We start from the raw sequence: 18,936 nt of genomic DNA on the forward strand, positions 1-18,936 counted from the left end.
AATCAATTCCTAGTTCATACCCTTAGTCCATCTGTAAGAAAAAAGTGTTCTTACCACATCCGCTCTCATCACTGAAGTCCCCACAGTCGTTGAACTCGTCACACACCCAGCGCTGAGAAATACAGCGGCCACTCGAACATGTAAACTCATCGCCACTACAGCTCTGGTACGCTTAAGAAAACAAAGAGAGAAATAACAGATCTTTAACTCATCTTGACACTAGCTCTACAATGCAGTATTGAGATGTTGTTTATCATTAGACCTTGCATTGAACTGTTGAGCAACCTGAGAAAAAGAAAACACTGAGTTTTGTTTAGTTAAATTCCCTCCCTTTTTAGTTAAACAAAAAGGTTTTTAACACCAACTACAGACGACTATAACATATTACAATTTAAGTTGACTTAGATAAATACTGAAATGATGATGCACTGCTGTTAAAATCCTGTTGAGCAACTTCCATCCTTACCACAGCCTTGCTCATCGCTGTTGTCCCCACAGTCATTCCAGTGGTCACACACAAACGGAGTAGGGATACAGTAGCCATTTGCACACTCGTACTGGTGGATGGGACAGTGCTGTGTCGCTGGAAATTAAACACATAGACAGATTTTAGAAGGTCAAACAATTGAAGTCAAACATCTCTACATAAACTACAAGCAGAGTTGCAAGAAGTACTCAGACTCTTTACTTAAGTAAAAGTACATTGAAATACTCCAAGTACAAGTCATATTACTGAAGTAGAAGTACAGAAGTATTCTCAGCAAAATGTATCATAAGTCAAAGTATGCTCTTTTCATAGTAATATGCTATTCTACAACACCATATATAACTAAAAATACACATAGCAGCATTTGAGTTTCATAGTGTGGAGCTAATTCACTATCCATTTACCTTGTAGCATATTTATAGTACATTACCGCATCGTTTCAAATATCATGTATTTTACATGTAAAAAGTAACTATGTGTGTTAAAGAATTCTAGTGGAGTAAGAAGTACAGTACTTGCGTCCAAGATGTGTTGGAGTAGAAGTATAGGTAGCATGAATTACAATTACTCAAGTAATTACTTAAGTACAGTACTTGAGTAAATGTTTGGTAGCATTCCACCACTGACTAAAGGGAAACCTAAACAGTGACAGCAGACTGTGTTTACATTTCAGAGTCACAAAACTGAGTTGAACAGTAATCCAAGGTTAAACGTGGTTACAGTAGAGATAGTAACGTTAGCAACATCAACTATAACGTAAGCTAATGAAGTAAAAAGACGAGAGAATATGCAGCTCAAGTATCGTTTCTTATCACAAATAAAATGCATGAAAATGAAAGCATTGCACAATGACCAGTTTAACATAACGTTACATGACGAGATAGCGTATTGCAACGCCAGTTAGTGGTTTTGTTGATGACAAACTATTTAAGTTACGCTTCAGTCAGTCATAGAGCTCATGTTTGAAAAGAAAATCGTGTGACAACACTTACGGCAGGTTTAGGTGTATTCACAGTTTTGTGAGGGTCTTTTTTTTTATTAATCTGGAATGTAAAATCACTCTCCTGCTTCATACGACTTCCTTTAACGTTGTCTTTAATGCGAAACGTTAGCCAGCTCAATCAAAACAAAGATGGAGGCCGGAAGTTACGTTCTACCTCCCTCAGTGTAACTTACACAACACAGGCCGAATGTGAATTTCTTTTTATACGAAAAATAAGACACATTATAACAAATCTTTTCATGTTTAACATAAAAGTCAAAGTCAAAAAGTCAAAGTCCACATTATTGTCAAAGTTTCCACATGTGTTATACACACAGAACATTGAAATACCGTTTCGGGCAGTCCCACAGTGCAAATATAAACAAGAACATATAACATAAAAAGATAAGAGCGTAGAAAAAAAAGGGGGGGTAAAAAGGGGTATATAATAAAAAGTAGTTTACTATGAGCAAGTCACTACTAGTGATCAATATGTGTTTGGCTGTGGTACATGTGCTAGAACCAGTTTAACTCTATTAATACCACTATTAATTCCCTAAGGTCCACCTGGTCATTTATTTTGAAGCAGGCATATTTGTTTATCCTACTAAACAATTACATTACGCTACACCATGTTTATCATATCACCTGAAGCAAATACTTTGCAGAGCAAGTCCTTTTCTTTTTAAATGTAATATAATGGCAAACTATTTTTTGTAGAGTAAGGCTACAAAACAGAACATATTTCTTATCATTTAAATGTTGGGTTTTGCGATCTACTCACTGCAGTTGTATTCATCAGAACCATCTCTACAGTCCTGCAGCCCATTGCAGTGCTGAGTGTTGTTGTAACAGGCCCCATTGGCACACGTCTTCTCAGAACAAGGGGGATAGTCTGTTAAAAAACATTGATTTCTGTCAATACTGCAAATAAAATGAGTCCTAACCCCTTGAAGTATTAGGAAAAGATAAGGGAACCTGAAAATATCAGTCAATATTGTGTATTTTGGACTGATATCAATGTACAGTGTGGAAAGTCTTACTGCAGTTGTGCTCATCAGTGTTGTCCACGCAGTCCTTTACATGGTCACATCTGTATTTGCCGGGGATACACTGGCCCTCCTGGCAGGTGAACTGGTCTGGGCTGCAGGTCCGGCCACCTGAACTCAGAGCATATTGAGATGGTTTGGTTGCAAAGTGCTTTGTTTCAGGGAAATTACTACTCGCAATTCTTAGAATGACAACATGCTAAGGACATCACGTAATAAAAGGTATTTGTCCAGAATATTTGTGTCACTGACATGGAGGCAATGAAAAAACAATATTGGAAGAATTAAATCAGAAACATATATTTGGTTATTACCAAACTACTAATACGAATTTTGGGACAATGTCTTTTTTAAAAATTTTGAATATATAAATAATTAGATATATTTTGAGCCAAAGTTCATGACATACGTGACTCTGCATACCACAAGTTCTTTGTTCATCTGAGCCATCAATGCAATCTTCCTCTCCGTCGCAGACAAATCCCGAAGAGATGCATTCACCACTTGTTACACACTTAAACTCCTGTGAGGTGCATGATGGAGGTGCTGCCACAAAGAAGAAAACAATTGAAGAGTTGAAACATAAATGATAGGTCTGTTTTCATACATAGTTTTAAGTTGAACAGCTCTTTTTCTTTCTCCCAAACTTGATTTCCTTGGCTAACAGATTATTATAAATCATTTAAACTCACGACAGTTCAGCTCATCGGAGTCATCTGCACAGTCTTTAGTCCCATCACACCTCCAAGCTATGTTGATGCATTGTCCAGAAGTGCACTGAAACTCTCCACTGCCACAACTTCCTGCAGAGAACACACACACAGAGACATGAATTTAAAACAACCGCCATCAGTCATCTTTTTATGATTATAATGTGGGCTTGACCTTCATGATATGAGTTAAAGAAGTCATTTACAAATTTAATACAGTCTATTTTCTGTTCCAGTGACAAATGAGTTACCGTGTTTATGACAGCTGTATACACAACTCTGTGTGCAACTTTTGAACCTTAAAACATGTGATTCTACAATTAAAGGATCGTTAATTCTTTACCATGAATGACCCTGGAGTAACAGGCAATCATTTCAAATAGATAAATGATGTCTGAATTAGCACAGGGAAGAGTGCATTGTATACCTTCAGCGTTCACAACTGTTCAGTATTTGATGAAATGTAGAGTAATGTGAGAAAAACTGAAGAAATTGTATTTGTATTGTAAAATATAGAACTCCTCAAAGCCTTGCATGAATAAACTACCCTTTATTATTTTAGGCTTAGGGTTGAAGGGTGGCATGTTAAAATCACATGTAGGTTTTAATAATTTTAAAACAGCTATAATTTCACAATTTCTATACATGCAATAATTTGTTAGGTGTGTCAAACTACTTCCTAAAAGAGGAAATCCCGTCAATCTCAATATGTTGGCCAAAATAACACGGTGATGAGGAAGAAATCCCACAACTATCCATTACAAAGCATTTTTATCCTAATCTTATTACTTAGCGTCAACATATTTGTGATAACTACAAAACATATTTTTTGAAAGATCAAGATTAAACACTTACCTTGAGCAAGATGAATTCCCTGGGACAGCAGTAGAAGAAACAGAAGATGAAGACCTTTAAGGTCCATAATTTATTTTTGCTGTTAGTTTGATAAAGTGTGTACACTCATGCTAAATCTGACTCTGTTTATAAGCCTGGGGGAGATACTGCCTTTGAGACTGAGATGTATGACCCAGAGCAACCAGCAGACCAATAATGTGACACGGAGTAATACAGGTTTTTATGGCTAACTACTTTACATAAACTTCATCTAAGATTAACTTTTACCTGTTGCTATGTTGTCGACATCAGCAAGAAAAAGCAACCTCTCATTTTTGTATAACACTGCGACAGGAAGTAATACTCTATGGAGCTTAAATCAGAGTTCGTACAGATCATATACAGTATACTGTAGTTCCTGAGTAGAGTTGTCATGAGTGTTTTCCCCATCAGTTTTTTAAGATCTAAGAAGACTCTTTAAGAAATCGATTTACAATTTCATGTTTTTGGGTTGAAAGCATGGTATGATGTGCATCTGTGACACAATTTCCTGCAATAAATATTATTGGTAAACCTAGGTTATTTTATACAGTGAAAGGGATGCATGGTGTTCAATAGCATGGCTTTTTAAATGTACTGTATTTATGTTTTTCATATGGTGTGACAACAAGAGTTTCTATGCAAAACCACAAATCTTTCATAATACTTACTCTAATTTATGCAGAGGTCGTAGAACTCCAAAATATCATTAACATTATACGAAGCAGCATGTGTTATGTTAATATAAAGAAATTGTCACATTTTTGAGAAATTATCTTAGCTTTTCTTGTAACCTTGTCACAGTACATCTGCTTTATTGGTTTAAAGCAGAAAGGAACAATCCTTTAGGACAGAAAGAAAAATAGTTTAATACTAGAGGTACATTTTTAAGCATGCGTGAGCAACAGCCATATTGGACCTGTCCCTGTTGCATTTATCCTCTTCAGCAGTAGGAGACAAAGCTATAATAAACCTACACTCAGCTAAATAATACTTGGACCAATTGCTCTGGAAAGTGTTATACCAGCAAATGAAACAGATCAGATGTTACACAAATGATTTATCCCTTAAAAACATGTGCACCATTGCAACTTGGATATCCTGGGTTTTTCTTCTGATTGATACACCTGCTGTGCTTCTAGTCATTGTTTCTCTCGTGTTGAAGGACATTTGTTACAACGCTTTTAAAGCTGACAAATGCACATATGCCATTAAAATTCTATATCTACAAAGATTGTAAAGGATATACTTGTTTGAAAGAATGGTTACCTACGAAAGGTTAACAGTGTACTTTGAGGACATTTCAGTGATAAAAAAAAAAACTGAAAACAATTAGTGAATCAAAATATATTTGGACTGTTGGAGTATTGACCGGGTCTTCATCACTTGCACAACTGTGTTAGCTAAACTTTGGCACCGTCCAGTGGCAGTATAAAAAAATACAGCAGGGCACACTGCAACTGCCTACATGGATGGTGAAAAGGGTAACATATTTGACTTTACAGAAGCGGCATAATAATAATAATAATAATAATAATAATAATAATAATAATAATAATAATAATAATTATTATTATTATTATTATTAATAATAGTAATAATAATAATAATAATAATAGTAATAATAATAATAATAATTATTATTATTATTATTATTATTATTAATAATAATAATAATAATTATTATTATTAATAATAATAATAGTAATAATAATAGTAATAATAATAATAATAATAATAATAATAATAATAATAATAATAATAATAATAATAATAAAAAGAGTAGCAATTAAGTTTGCTTAGTTTGAAAAATGTGTAGTTATCTATTGGGAATAATCCTATCACAAGTAGTGTAAACATCTTTATTTTGTGTGTGTTTAAGGTAATGTTTTATTGTTGAATTGATCTACATTTTCTTAGGATACTATGAGTGACAAAATACTAAACAAACTACTAACATAAAAACTAAATAAATATAAATAATAAAAGTATTGTTGGTTTTATTTTTTCATGTTGAATATCATTTGGTATCAATCAGACCTGAAATTGGTTGGAAATTAAACTAAATATACAAAATAATACATCCAACAATTTCAATGTAGTAAACACTTTACACAAATTATACTCTCATATATAAGGAGGGATCTGACATGCCCTAATTTAGGAATAACTCATTAAATGGCGAACAAAAGAAACCCGTCTCATTCACAACAACTGAGTTAAATAGAAAATGAATTATCATAATAAACATCACACATTTCAAATACAAAACGACAACCTGTAAATTCATAGACGAGCCTCAAATAACCTAGGTAAGAGAATTATTTATTTATAATAATATATCAAACTGCCCCTCTTTTGAAGGTTTGTGAAATGTGTAATCATTAAAAAGTAACATCTTAATTGATTGACAAAACTAAATATTGAGAAAGCTTTAAAAGACCCACAGTGTATCTCATATTCCAAACTTTCACAACGATTATAAAAAGCCACAAATTATTCATAACAGCCCATTATTGGTCAAATTAGAGTTTACACTTTTTTGCATGTTACTCCAGCTATTGCACAAGACCTGGTGGTGTTTAGGAATAAAGTTATTTGAGTGGGAACATCACAAAAAGGAGAATGTTGAGGTGTTCCCAGCCCAGTTTCTGATCTGGATAAATGTCACTGAAGGATGGACAATTGTGCTTCCTCATTAGTCAGACTGTCTTCTTCTTAGTTCATGTAGGGGTTGCTGTGGCCTTGGCTCTGAGCATACGGGTTGTTCTGTGGACGACTCTGGGAATACGGGTTGTTCTGGGGGCGGGCATAGAGGCTGTTCTGTCGAGACGGAGCATAAGAATCATCATGGTCCCCGTAGAGCCGCTGAAATGGAAAGAGAATTTTTGGGATTAAATTATTGCAAAATCAATATATTTATTGAAACTTAAGCTGCTTGATATTTGTTTTCTCTTCTGCTCAGCGTTTTAACTTTTCTGTTGTTCTGTTCACATTTTTTTTCTTGACAAAGGTTCCTCTTTCAAGATATAACATATATAGGGGACCCTATGGGGGATATATGTCCCATGGAATAACCACAGCTAATTATACATCTCTATAGTCTTAATATTCTTGAAAGATAAACACAAAGAAATGTATTGAAACTATATGAAACATGTGTTAAACACATTTCCAGATTCTTATCTTCTGAATAAAAACAACACATTTCTATTTTAAAGAAACACGAGTGAATATGAACACTTTCAAAGACATCTTTGCTTTAAGGAGATCGTTTTCTACTTCCTTACATTTCCCAAACTACCCTCCAATCCTCTTTGCCTATCACACAGAGTAATGCTCACCGAGTTCCTCCCCCCAGGGATCAGGTTCTGCCGACTGTTGCTCGGAGTCATCTCCAGGTTGGTCCTGCTGTCCCAGCTGTTGGTGGCTGTGGCCCTTGGGATCCTAGGCACCCCAGCATTGCCATAGGCTGACTGGCCATTAGCTTGCCAACCAGCTGAGGGTAGCTGGCTTTTGGCTGCCAATGGCGCCTTGACAGGAGGTTGACTGAAATAAGACTTCCCAGTGTCTGCGTTTTTGTTCTTTTTGGAGCTCTTTTTCTTTGGGGATCTGAAAAGAGTACATACAATTACTCTCAACTGTAACTGACTGTCTTGTCTACATTATAGTCTACATTTTATTAGCAGATAGATTATTCTACAACTCCAAATGTTGCCAAATGTCTAGTGCATTGGGAAAATGTCAGGTTAAATGCAGCCTCTTACACACACAAAAAAGGTCAATAATCAATCTGATGGGTTGGAGATTGTGACATAAACGTGGCAAAAATGAAGACTAAATGTGGGCAAATGAATAGATGTGGAGCTCACCTGACTGCAAATACAATCACAAGAATGATCATGATGAGTAGCAGTCCCCCGAGCAGAGAGCCGACGATAACCAGCACCAGCTTCCATGCTAACAAACACAATGACAAGGACATTTAAATTTCTTAACAACTGTTTTTATTAAACGACAACATACGGTGTTTTAATGAAGGTACAACAAGGTCATAATAAACCCCACACAATTTTTACATCGAGGTCTGTTCACAGGTCTCATGTAAAAGTTAGAAAGCATCTTGTAAAATCCGACAAAAATATTCCTCAAGTGATATGAATGTAGCTAGCGTCTCAAAAATGTCACTTGCCATGACTTACATTTTTCAGCAGGATTATGTTTCCCGTAGAATATTTAATGCACTGGTTTAGGAGTTGTATATAGAGTCGTCAGCGCTTTTGTATCACTTTCCTAATAAATGTTTTGATAATGTATTCTTTTGTGGCTGTTGTTTTTGCCTTAATGGTCAATGTATACTCACAATCAAGGCAGTTGAAGCCAGAATAACCAAATGGACAACTGAAAGACAAGAACAATGAATCATTTTATCATTTCATTTAGACCCAAGCTCTTTGTATTCAATGTCTTTTTTTTGTATATGATATGGCAACCTTACCTTTCACAGCCTTTCGGTCCAGGTTTTTCACCATTGGGACATGCTGCTAAGATAGAAAATGTTCAACTAGTGTAGTTTACTTAAAGAAAGGCAATTATGTAACACACACACACACACACACACACACACACACACACACACACACACACACACACACACACACACACACACACACACACACACACACACACACACACACACACACACACACACACACACACACACACACACACACACACACTTTATGTCTCTACCACACCAAATGCCCTTACCAATGCATATCCTTTGAGTGTAGATGGTGTTAATGAAACCAGGCAAACAGGTACAGGTAAAAGTTCCATTTCCAGACGTGCACTTATCAGTATTAGCATCACAGGTAGTCTGCATACACAGTTCTGAAGCTGTAGATGAAGAAAAAAAAGAGAGTTGGTACATGTTATTTCAATAAATACAGTGGTACAAAATAAAATGAACTACGCAGTAAGAAGCGTGGTCTGAAATGTACATTATATTTATAGTTGGACCTTATCACTCGCCGGCTGAATGATACTCTGTACACTATACAAAGATCACTATCTCATGTGCAATGACAATGATTGGGTCTCTATGTCTGATGGAAATTCACAACCAATAAGCACAAAGAAATATATTTCAAAGCAACAAAAAGCCAAAGAAAAGCCTAACACTGACACTCTGCAGCAACTAAACCAAACAGATAAAATATTCAAATGTATTTTATGTTCTTATTGCTTTACGCTGACAGAACATTTTATTCCTGAAATAATCCAAGGCTTCAGGCTTTGTAAAAATGATAGTTTGCTGCATTTTATTTAAGCAATTACAAAAATAATTGCAGCATAATTACTTTATTAGGTAATAGCACTTTTTTTCCGGAACAAATGAAACTTTGATGATTAAATGAAAGGATCATAGTTCTTAAGACTAACAGCATTACATAGATAAGCAATTCACAGCCCCAACATTGACATCTGCAGACAAAAATGTTTGATAAATCTTTCCTTAACACTAGATATTTTTGATTAACTTACATTTGAATGCTGAACTTTGAAGTAGGCAATTCACACAGTCCTTGGCGTCAGACAGTTCTTTCTCAACGACTGTTGTTGTAATTTCAGAACTTGCACTGAAGAAGATCTGTACCTCTGCATTGACCCCTTTGCCTGTACTAGATGAAACTTTGCTGCCTTTTCCTTTGTTCTGGCTGTATATAGACAAAAATCAACATATTATATTTATATTCTGTAATTAGTGAGTTCAACATGGTGTGAGTGTACTGTAGGAAGTACAGTTTTAGATTGATAGACAATTAGATGTTCATCACATTGTGACTTACCTGATTTGCAGCACTGTAGATCCAGAGTAAAGATAATCCGAATTCTCAAAAACACTCATCAGCTGTGTTTTATGAAAAAATACCATATTGTTAACCACTGGGTCAAACTTCCATTTCCACTTTTGATCAATTTCATTGTGTAGCAAAATACCACATTCATAAGAACATGCATCAAGTTTAATACCCAGGTGTAGCGCTGGTGAGTTAGTGACCTATCACTTATGTCACTGAACTTTACAAACACGTTATTTTGCATCAACATTTGTGTGTAAAAGAGAGAAAGGGTTTTATTACTGAAAAGGCCCTTTTTCGAAAAAGAAAAAAATTGAAGCCATTGAAAAACAAAATAGAACGTATTGCTTACCTCCTCACTGATTGACATTGATTCCTTTAGAAAGACCTCTGAATGAGTGTTATTCATTTCTGCAATGTAATCTATTCCAGGAAGATGTAGTGTTCCAGGAAAAACTTTGGCTAAAGTAGGAAAAAAAACATTGTCTTAGCATAGATGACACCCTCCTGTCATAACCATTGTAAAGAAAACTTCAACAATTTGGGAAAAATACTTCTTGCCAAGAGTTAGATAAGAAGATAAAGCCACTTTCTTATCTGTCCAATGAATGAAAGACTACAGCAAACAGCTGGTTAGCTTAACCTAAAGGGCAGCTAGCATGACATGTATTCTTGTCTGACAGATGGTAACAACAGCACTTCTGGATGTCACTGTTCCTAGAAAATATAGCCCTGGAAAACCCAAAGTAGTTCATATTCATACACTTTTTTGTGTGAATTCAACAAACAAATGATGACGCATTGACTTAGAGGTGCTTGAAAATGGATTTAAACAGGCAAGCTGTTTCCCCATTGTTCAAGGTTTGGATTTAAGCAACTTCTGGCTCTTCTCATCTACTGAATATTACTTAAGATGTTGACCTGTAGCTCTAAGTATTTCATGAATTGATGAAGTAGCATTGGTTTCCTAAAGATGCTTATCATGTTGACCAACTTCATACTACTAGACTTCACTGAATCTGAGCTTATAACAAAACATCAGCAAGAGTAACACTACTCTTTTGTAGCAAAGTCTATTTCATCCAGCAGTAGGCCTTATATACACTTTAGTATTACAAATCATTTAGCAAATTCTTCATGGATTTTTCAATTTTTCCACAATGTCATAGAGGACAAATACTCACCACTCTCACATGTTCTTCTGACCTCAATGTAGAAATCACCAGGCAAACATAAGCATATAAAGTTTTGATTGGCACGAGGTTCACAGGTGGCCCCATTGCCACATGGGTTTTTAACGCAAGGGTCTTGTAAGGCAAAAGAAGAAGAAGAAAAAAATTGCAGAACAGTACATGATAATCATTTTTGAAACAATGTCATCTTGGAAACAGTAATACCTGGAGCTTTTGTGGTTGTAGTCCCTGGAGCCTTTGTGGTTGTAGTCCCTGGAGCGTTTGTGGTTGCAGTACCTGGAGCTTCTGTGGTTGCAGTACCTGGAGCTTCTGTGGTTGCAGTACCTGGAGCTTTTGTGGTTGCAGTACCTGGAGCTTTTGTGGTTGCAGTACCTGGAGCTTCTGTGGTTGCAGTACCTGGAGCTTCTGTGGTTGCAGTACCTGGAGCTTTTGTGGTGGCAGTACCTGGAACTTCTGTGGTTGCAGTACCTGGAGCTTCTGTGGTTGCAGTACCTGGAGCTTCTGTGGTTGCAGTATCTGGAGCTTCTGTGGTTGCAGTACCTGGAGCTTTTGTGGTTGCAGTACCTGGAGCTTCTGTGGTTGCAGTACCTGGAGCTTCTGTGGTTGCAGTACCTGGAGCTTTTGTGGTTGCAGTACCTGGAGCTTCTGTGGTTGCAGTACCTGGAGCTTCTGTGGTTGCAGTACCTGGAACTTCTGTGGTTGCAGTACCTGGAGCTTTTGTGGTTGCAGTACCTGGAACTTCTGTGGTTGCAGTACCTGGAGCTTCTGTGGTTGCAGTACCTGGAGCTTTTGTGGTTGCAGTACCTGGAGCTTCTGTGGTTGCAGTACCTGGAGCTTCTGTGGTTGCAGTACCTGGAACTTCTGTGGTTGCAGTACCTGGAGCTTTTGTGGTTGCAGTACCTGGAGCTTTTGTGGTTGCAGTACCTGGAACTTCTGTGGTTGCAGTACCTGGAGCTTTTGTGGTTGCAGTACCTGGAGCTTCTGTGGTTGCAGTACCTGGAGCTTCTGTGGTTGCAGTAGCTGGAGCTTCTGTGGTTGTAGCACCTGGAGCTTTTCTGGTTGCAGTACCTGGAGCTTTTGTGGTTGCAGTACCTGGAGCTTCTGCAAGTGCAAAACTTGGAGCGGCTGCAGTTTGGGTAGTAGCGGGTTTGCAGCAAGAAAAATTACAGTTTATGGGTTAGTGGTGAACTAGGAGTGGTCATGCCATATTTAATACAGAGGAAGGTCCAGCTCTTAACTTTGTAAAAGGTTTCATTGTTATTAAAGTTTATATCATAATCAAGATCATTAGCTAGTTGTATCAATGAGAAATGGTGACATTGTATGCTGATGCATAAATTAAAGCTTAAAGAGGTTACCACTATGCTTGACATGGTTCCATCTTTAGTATCAGAAAAATAGACATATTTGTACTGTGGTATGAACAGATATAAAAAATAATGTGGATAGGAAATTCTCAGTTCAGTTTATTGTTGATCCAAACTAAGAATATATATTTTTTAACAACGTTTCTCATTTATATGGACAATTTAAGAAAAACACAAAAGAAGAGACATAATTGACGAGGCCTAAAAATGACAGGTTCAATGTCTAAAGCTCACTTAAAGCTCATAAAACCAGAACAGAGGGTGTATAAGGAAAACAAATAGACTTCCTCGATTGAAATAGAAGGTGACAACAAGGGTCATAAGATAAGGTCAGATTGTCTGAATTAACACAGTAGTTCAATATTTACATTTAATTAGAGTAAACCAATCCTAAGTTTAATATAATGGTTGTGCGGTCAAGCTTGAAGCTATTATGAAAATTGTGCCTTCATTTCTGACTAGCTGCCAACTTGGCTTTTGAATTTGAAACAAAACTCTAGGATAAATAAATATACTTTACAGCCAACCTTGATCTACAGCTATGCAATATCTTGTTTATATCAACTACTTTCTAATGAATCCCATTAAAACACAAGGTCTGTGCTGATTATATTTTTGCTCTGGATAACAACTTTTTACATATACATAAAAAATGAAATGAAAAACTCTGTTCCTCTGTTATAAAACGTGTTTCATATTCTTCCTTTTCATTTACGAGAGGCTAACGACTGACAAAGACTTAAACATTTTTTTAAATAAAAGTTCAGGCAACTTACCAAGGCAGGCCACAACCAGCAAAAGGGCGTAGAGGGGTTTAAGTTCTCGAGCCATTGGAAAGTCCCTTACTGACCAAACTTTACCAAGAGAAAGAAAGCAGGAGAGGGGTGAGTGGACAAGGATTAAGGCCTCCAGTGTCCTCCACTGGCAGTTTTAATCATTAGCCACTCCTTTGAGGGCGGCACCGTGTGCTAAAGTACATTTCCCGCCCAGAAAAAAAAGACTTGGATGTCCCACTTTCCATGTCTCTGTCTGTATGTTTTTGTTAAGGACCAGAAAGCGTGTCAGATCGAAGAGACATGTACCTATAGCCATCACAAACACAACATTTTACATATTGATTTAAAGAAAGCCAGAAGAGCTGGCCTTGCTATTTGTTTGACAAATGATCCTTGGGAATTGTAGCATGAAATTATCTCAGCGACCATTTACTGAACAATCACAAACTGTCTTAAAATTACACAAGAGAACCAGCTATCATCCTCTGTACACAACAAAGTGCCTGAGTGATGATGTGTTTGTCGACTGTCGTGAGAGTCAGACCTAACATCATTGGCAGGGGGGGCAGCAACTCAAGATTATGACGAAATTAGCTTAGTTTAAAAAAAGAAAACAGTTTTCAATATGAAGTGCTTCATCAACATCAAAATGAATAGAGACCTCTTAAATGTAACAATTGTAAAAACACAATCTTAAAGAGAGGTTATGTGATACAAACATCATCAACAATCAAATCTTCCCGTACGGAGCACTAGGTTATATATATAAAAAAAGAAGCGATTACATATAGTGAAAATATTAATTCAGTTGTTTATCCAACAGATCAACACATTTCTGTAATTGTATTGTGGCTTATGAGTGTAAAGTTACCAACAAAATGTCTTAAAATGTTTTATCTTACACCAGGGGTGTCCAAACCTTTTTCACCGAGGGCCACATACAGAAAAATATACGGAGAGCTGGGCCACTTATAGAGGTGAATATCGCCTCACAAGTTAAGTTATAAGTTAGCAAAACAAATCAAATGCAGGTGAATAATGAGCAGTACTTGAAAAGTGCTTTAAGGAAAAAACAGCCTACATCCCGTCTGTCTTTAGGGTTTCATTTATTTTGTTGGCAGCTCATTCCTTAAAACAGAATCCTCAGAGTGCTGATAATCAGAGTAAATATGAAGATTCAATTTCAAGCTTGTTATAGAAATATATATATATATTTTTTGTATCAACTAAGATTTGTTAGAAAATGTTTTAAATTCTAAATGACTGAAATTATTTGAAAATTGGGCTCAGTAACAAATGAATACTGTGTAATATAAATTAACATATATATTTGAGAAGTACATTATAAGACAAGCAAAAGTTTAATTTGTGGGCCATTATACTTTTAGAATTTGCTGGGGGCCGATTCAAAATGGCCTGCGGGCCCGCATTTGGCCCCCGGGCCGTACTTTGGACACCCCTGTCTTAGACCTTTTCCTTTAGGAACGGTCATATTCACACAGCTAAGGGCATCACATGTTTTATTATTAACGTGGTTCATCTCTTATAGCTATGTTTAGGCATAGTATTTTATAGCCATATATTGTTCATGTTTCTCTAAACGTTTTTTTTTTCTCTTTTGTCGGTAATAACGGTTTATGAAGGCACAGTTTAGCAGAAACGCAAATAAGAAGTAATGGCTGCTGTCAGTAAGAAGGCGGATAAGCTGACACACTTGGAATTATACCAGACCTTCTTTAATATACGAGGAAGCTTTAAAGCAGAGGAGTGTTTACTGACAGGGCTTATTATAAAAATATGATATTAAAACTAATTACAGTGATGATGTCACATATGTTTCCTGGCTCTACAGCTGAAGAAAGGTCGTAACAGACGTAAATTGACGTTGCCATTTATGACAATTTTCAGCTTTTTTCATGTTCAAATAGCACGTATAATTGTACATCTAAGCCTCAGACTTTATAAGTTACTCATAGAGGCCGAAATCGACAGGAGGGGCAAAGTTTACATTCCTTGCCATTCATTTTATGAATTTATGGCACTGTCACCTGTTACCATTCCCGGCTGGGACCAATTCTGTAAACATCATTTTTCCACAGGACCGATTTTAACATGATTGTGTCTCCACGACAGAAGAAGCTGCACCCATTATGCTAAATGCCATTAACAACAAATGTCCGAAAATCTTGCTTCAGAAAGTGATTAAATCCAGTTTGAACTGTCTTATCAGAAGCCAAGTGGCCAATAAACCAGGGTGGGCCGTAGGATAATGTGACCTTTGATTCAGAGACGTCACAAGATGTGATGTTTTTGTTCAACAGTCTAACCACAACAAAAAAAAGAGTGTGAACATTTGGTTTGAACCTTCACAAGTAGTGTTTCAATATTTTCGAAGTTCATTGAGCTATCTTCTCAACACCCATAACATGATTTTATGTCCAAGTTGACTTTGATCCCAGATGTATATCTGAATGAACACACAACTCAGTGAAGTCTTACGCCACTCAAGCGTCACATTGGGCGTCAGTGGAAAAATTGTTAAAATAGCCTTTAGATAAAAATGACTTTGACCTGTAGGTGAAATAGTTCAAGCTCTTGTTCCCATGGGTGTTGGTTTATAAATAAACAAATGACATTTTAATACAACTGGTGATTCCACACAATGATAGAAATTTGAAATATTTTCTAAACACTGGATTGGAAACTGCCCTCACTCTTTCATGGACTTGTAACTATACCTAAGTTATGACTGTTTTTGCTGCCAGTAAAACAATTATATAACATTAAACCTATCTGCAGCGGTCGAGCAATATAACAGATATGATAATACAGGGGTTACAATTCAATATATGGAGACATATTGTGAAAACTCTAAGCAAGATGATGTTTAGTGATTCAAAATAATGTAATTTAAGGAAAACTCGCAGTACTAACAACACTCAATCATGTGCATGAATTCTGAGTATGTTTTTTAATGATATCTTTTACTTTTATGATATTTTTTACTTACGTCACAGCCTCTGGGACATTTACCATTATATCACTTTATTAAAGAAGGCCCATACACTGGGACGGTGCCTATCTTTGCAGAATATTGACTGAGTTCATCTTTAGTTCAAACTATTAATTGAATTTGATTGTCAATGACATACTACATGTCATTCACCAATACACACCCATTCATACAAAGCAGAACACATTCACACACCTTGGCCATGCCATCAGGAGCAAATCAGGGTTAAGTATCTTACCCGAGGATACCTCGACATGTTGACTGCTCGGACTGGGATCGAACCCATAACCTTCTGGTTGAACACACTTCCTCGCAGCCACAGCCGCAGCCTCTTGATAAAGTAATAACTTTAGAAACATACATGACTTGTTTTTAATATGTTTGTCAAACTGTTGCACTTTATATGTACATAGACATCATTTTAGTTAATTCATCATGCAAATAAACCAATTCAATTGTCAGGCCTTTGGAGTCGATGGATTATAACATTACAGCACATAATAGGACATTGTCTTTACCCAGAAAACAACATCATCACAGCAATGGGATCTAAAATGATGTACACACTTTCACTCTGTATTTCCTCCTCACCAACCTTCAACAGATGTTAATGAGTTAAGTTAGTAATTAGTATAGTAATTAATAGTAATTAGGAGTTCATTTCAATAGTGAACCATGGGTTTATTATGATTTTTAAAATATGATGTGATCACTTCAACAGTTTATTTTTGGATCTGGTAAATGATTCATCCCTGCACACTTAGACATTGACAATAAAATTCCCCGGCTACATTTGTCACCGGCAGGTTTTATGAACATGTTGCCCTGAGTCAACAGAGGTGCGATCACGGAGCAATAACTGCATCTGTGTCCTCCTGCTAACTGTAAGTCCAAAGTCACTCGCAGTTAAGGCCATCCTTAACCCCACCCATCCTGCTGTTCCTGGCAGTGATTACAGTTAGAACATGACGTTCATGATGGAGAGATACCAGCTTTGTAAAAAGGGGCAGTGCCAGTCAAACCCATTGAGACCCTTGTACTTTACTTGATTATTTCAATTGTATACTACTTCTAGTCCACTACAATTCAGAGGTAAAATCGTGTACTTTTACTATCCTACATGTATATAATACCTTTAGTTACTTTTCAGATTTGGATTAATAATGTAGATACCACCAACACTTAAATCAGACTTTAGTTACACCGGGAATAAATTCGCAAGCTACCCTGCAGTATACAAAGTCATTAAAACCAGCTGGACCTTTACCAGCTTTGAGAACACTTGAATAAATGATAATCAAAATATATCACATACACTGCCTGGCCAATAAAAAGGTCACACACTCTAATGTTCGTTGGACCGCCTTTAGCTTTGATTACGGCACGCATTCGCTGTGACGTCGATTCCAGAAGCTTCTGCAATGTCACAACATTTATTTCTGTCTTGCATTATATTTTCGCCAAGGTCTTGTACTGATGACGGGAGATTCGGACCACTGCGCAAAGTCTTCTCCAGCACATCCCAAAGATTCTCAATCGGGTTCAGGTCTGGACTCTGTGGGGGCCAATCCATGTGTGAGAATGATGTCTCGTGCTCCCTGAACCACTCTTTCACAGTTTGAGCCCGATGGATCCTGGCATTGTCATCTTGGAACATGCCCGTGCCATCAGGGAAGAAAGAATCCATTGATGGGATAACCTGGTCCTTCAGTATATTCAGGTAGTCAGCTGACCTCATTCTTTGGGCACATAACGTTGCTGAACCTACACCAGACCCACTGCAGCAACCCCAGATCATAGCACTGCCCCCCACAGGCTTGTGACCTTTTTTTTTTTGGCCGGGCAGTGTATATTATTAGGCCCAGCTGCATAATGAGTACTTTTACTTTTGGTACTTATAGTATATTTTGGTGCTAATACTTTTGTGCTTTTACTTGAGTAACATTATGAATACAGGACTTTTAGTTGTAACACAGTATTCTTACACTGGTACTTCTACTTTTACTTAAGTACAAGATCTGATTACTTCTCCCCCCTCTGTTGAAAACTACTCTATGGTTTAGGTTATAAAATAAACTACAGTTATGTTCAGGAATCACATTCAGAGAAATGTCATGGTTAAGCGCTGTTGTAATACTGTCCAGCCTACAACTCATTATAAACCATCCTGAAACACATTGGTGACATATTAATCCATGAACATAACTTTTGATAAAGCATTTTACAATAATAAGTGTCACAGTCCTTCTTAACTGCTGGTCCCTCGCGGATATATCTGCCTACACCTCCTACAGTTACAACTAAGGGAATTAAGTTACAGTATCCTTAAAAGAGGACCTCAGTGACGCAAGTACTATGAAACGTTATAACATTAAGTGACGCGATGATTGTTTAGTGCTTTCAACAATCATTATAAAATGGTATGGGTAGATTTTTACCGATTAGTCTTGGATATTGATGTTTGGAAGACACAAACAGGGTCAGCAAATGTAGAGGAGAGCTTACTACTTCTAATTATATGCTACTGAATTGTCTTGAAACTGTACAGGAGGTTGAAACTGCTGATCTATTCCACACAAAAGACAAAAGGCCATAATAAGAGACTCTCTTCAGTGTCTGGGA

At 36.8% G+C, this 18,936-nt stretch overlaps 2 protein-coding genes across 3 annotated transcripts in view; both read right to left on the reverse strand.

Moving 5' to 3' along the window:
* The window catches only part of lrp2b (low density lipoprotein receptor-related protein 2b), a 39,573-nt gene extending 35,423 nt beyond the window's left edge, over positions 1–4,150 (reverse strand). Inside the window, 7 exon segments of the mRNA XM_063894177.1 lie at positions 55–171; positions 467–583; positions 2,254–2,364; positions 2,513–2,629; positions 2,942–3,064; positions 3,211–3,321; positions 4,084–4,150. Of these exon segments, the coding sequence (XP_063750247.1) occupies positions 55–171; positions 467–583; positions 2,254–2,364; positions 2,513–2,629; positions 2,942–3,064; positions 3,211–3,321; positions 4,084–4,150 (763 nt within the window).
* Positions 4,151–6,084: 1,934 nt separating this feature from the next.
* muc13b (mucin 13b, cell surface associated) lies at positions 6,085–13,456 on the reverse strand. Of its 2 annotated transcripts, none has more exons than XM_063893694.1 (12): positions 13,302–13,456; positions 11,363–12,283; positions 11,150–11,272; positions 10,318–10,427; positions 9,954–10,015; positions 9,649–9,821; positions 8,872–9,000; positions 8,600–8,642; positions 8,465–8,502; positions 7,974–8,061; positions 7,446–7,713; positions 6,085–6,969 (listed from the first exon to the last, which is right to left on the reverse strand). In XM_063893694.1, exons 1-12 carry the CDS (start codon positions 13,354–13,356, stop codon positions 6,820–6,822), a joined length of 2,160 nt encoding a protein of 719 aa, XP_063749764.1. In that variant the 5' UTR covers positions 13,357–13,456; the 3' UTR covers positions 6,085–6,819. The 2 variants fall into 2 exon arrangements, with proteins under 2 accessions (XP_063749764.1, XP_063749763.1); XM_063893693.1 differs by having other exon boundaries at positions 8,600–8,645.
* Between the last annotated feature and the right edge of the window lie 5,480 nt (positions 13,457–18,936).

Source organism: Eleginops maclovinus, chromosome 10, assembly GCF_036324505.1.
Source record: "Eleginops maclovinus isolate JMC-PN-2008 ecotype Puerto Natales chromosome 10, JC_Emac_rtc_rv5, whole genome shotgun sequence".
Lineage (NCBI taxonomy): Eukaryota > Metazoa > Chordata > Actinopteri > Perciformes > Eleginopidae > Eleginops > Eleginops maclovinus.

Bases quoted from the DNA above. Each gene is read 5' to 3' on its own strand.
- muc13b (XM_063893693.1), bottom strand. From the start codon at position 13,356: ATGGCTCGAGAACTTAAACCCCTCTACGCCCTTTTGCTGGTTGTGGCC. The intron at 9,822-9,953 runs GTAAGTCACAAT...GTCTATATACAG, and splicing joins TCTACAGTGCTGCAAATCAG to CCAGAACAAAGGAAAAGGCA. The intron at 9,001-9,648 runs GTAAGTTAATCA...CTTCATCTACAG, and splicing joins TCAAAGTTCAGCATTCAAAT to CTTCAGAACTGTGTATGCAG.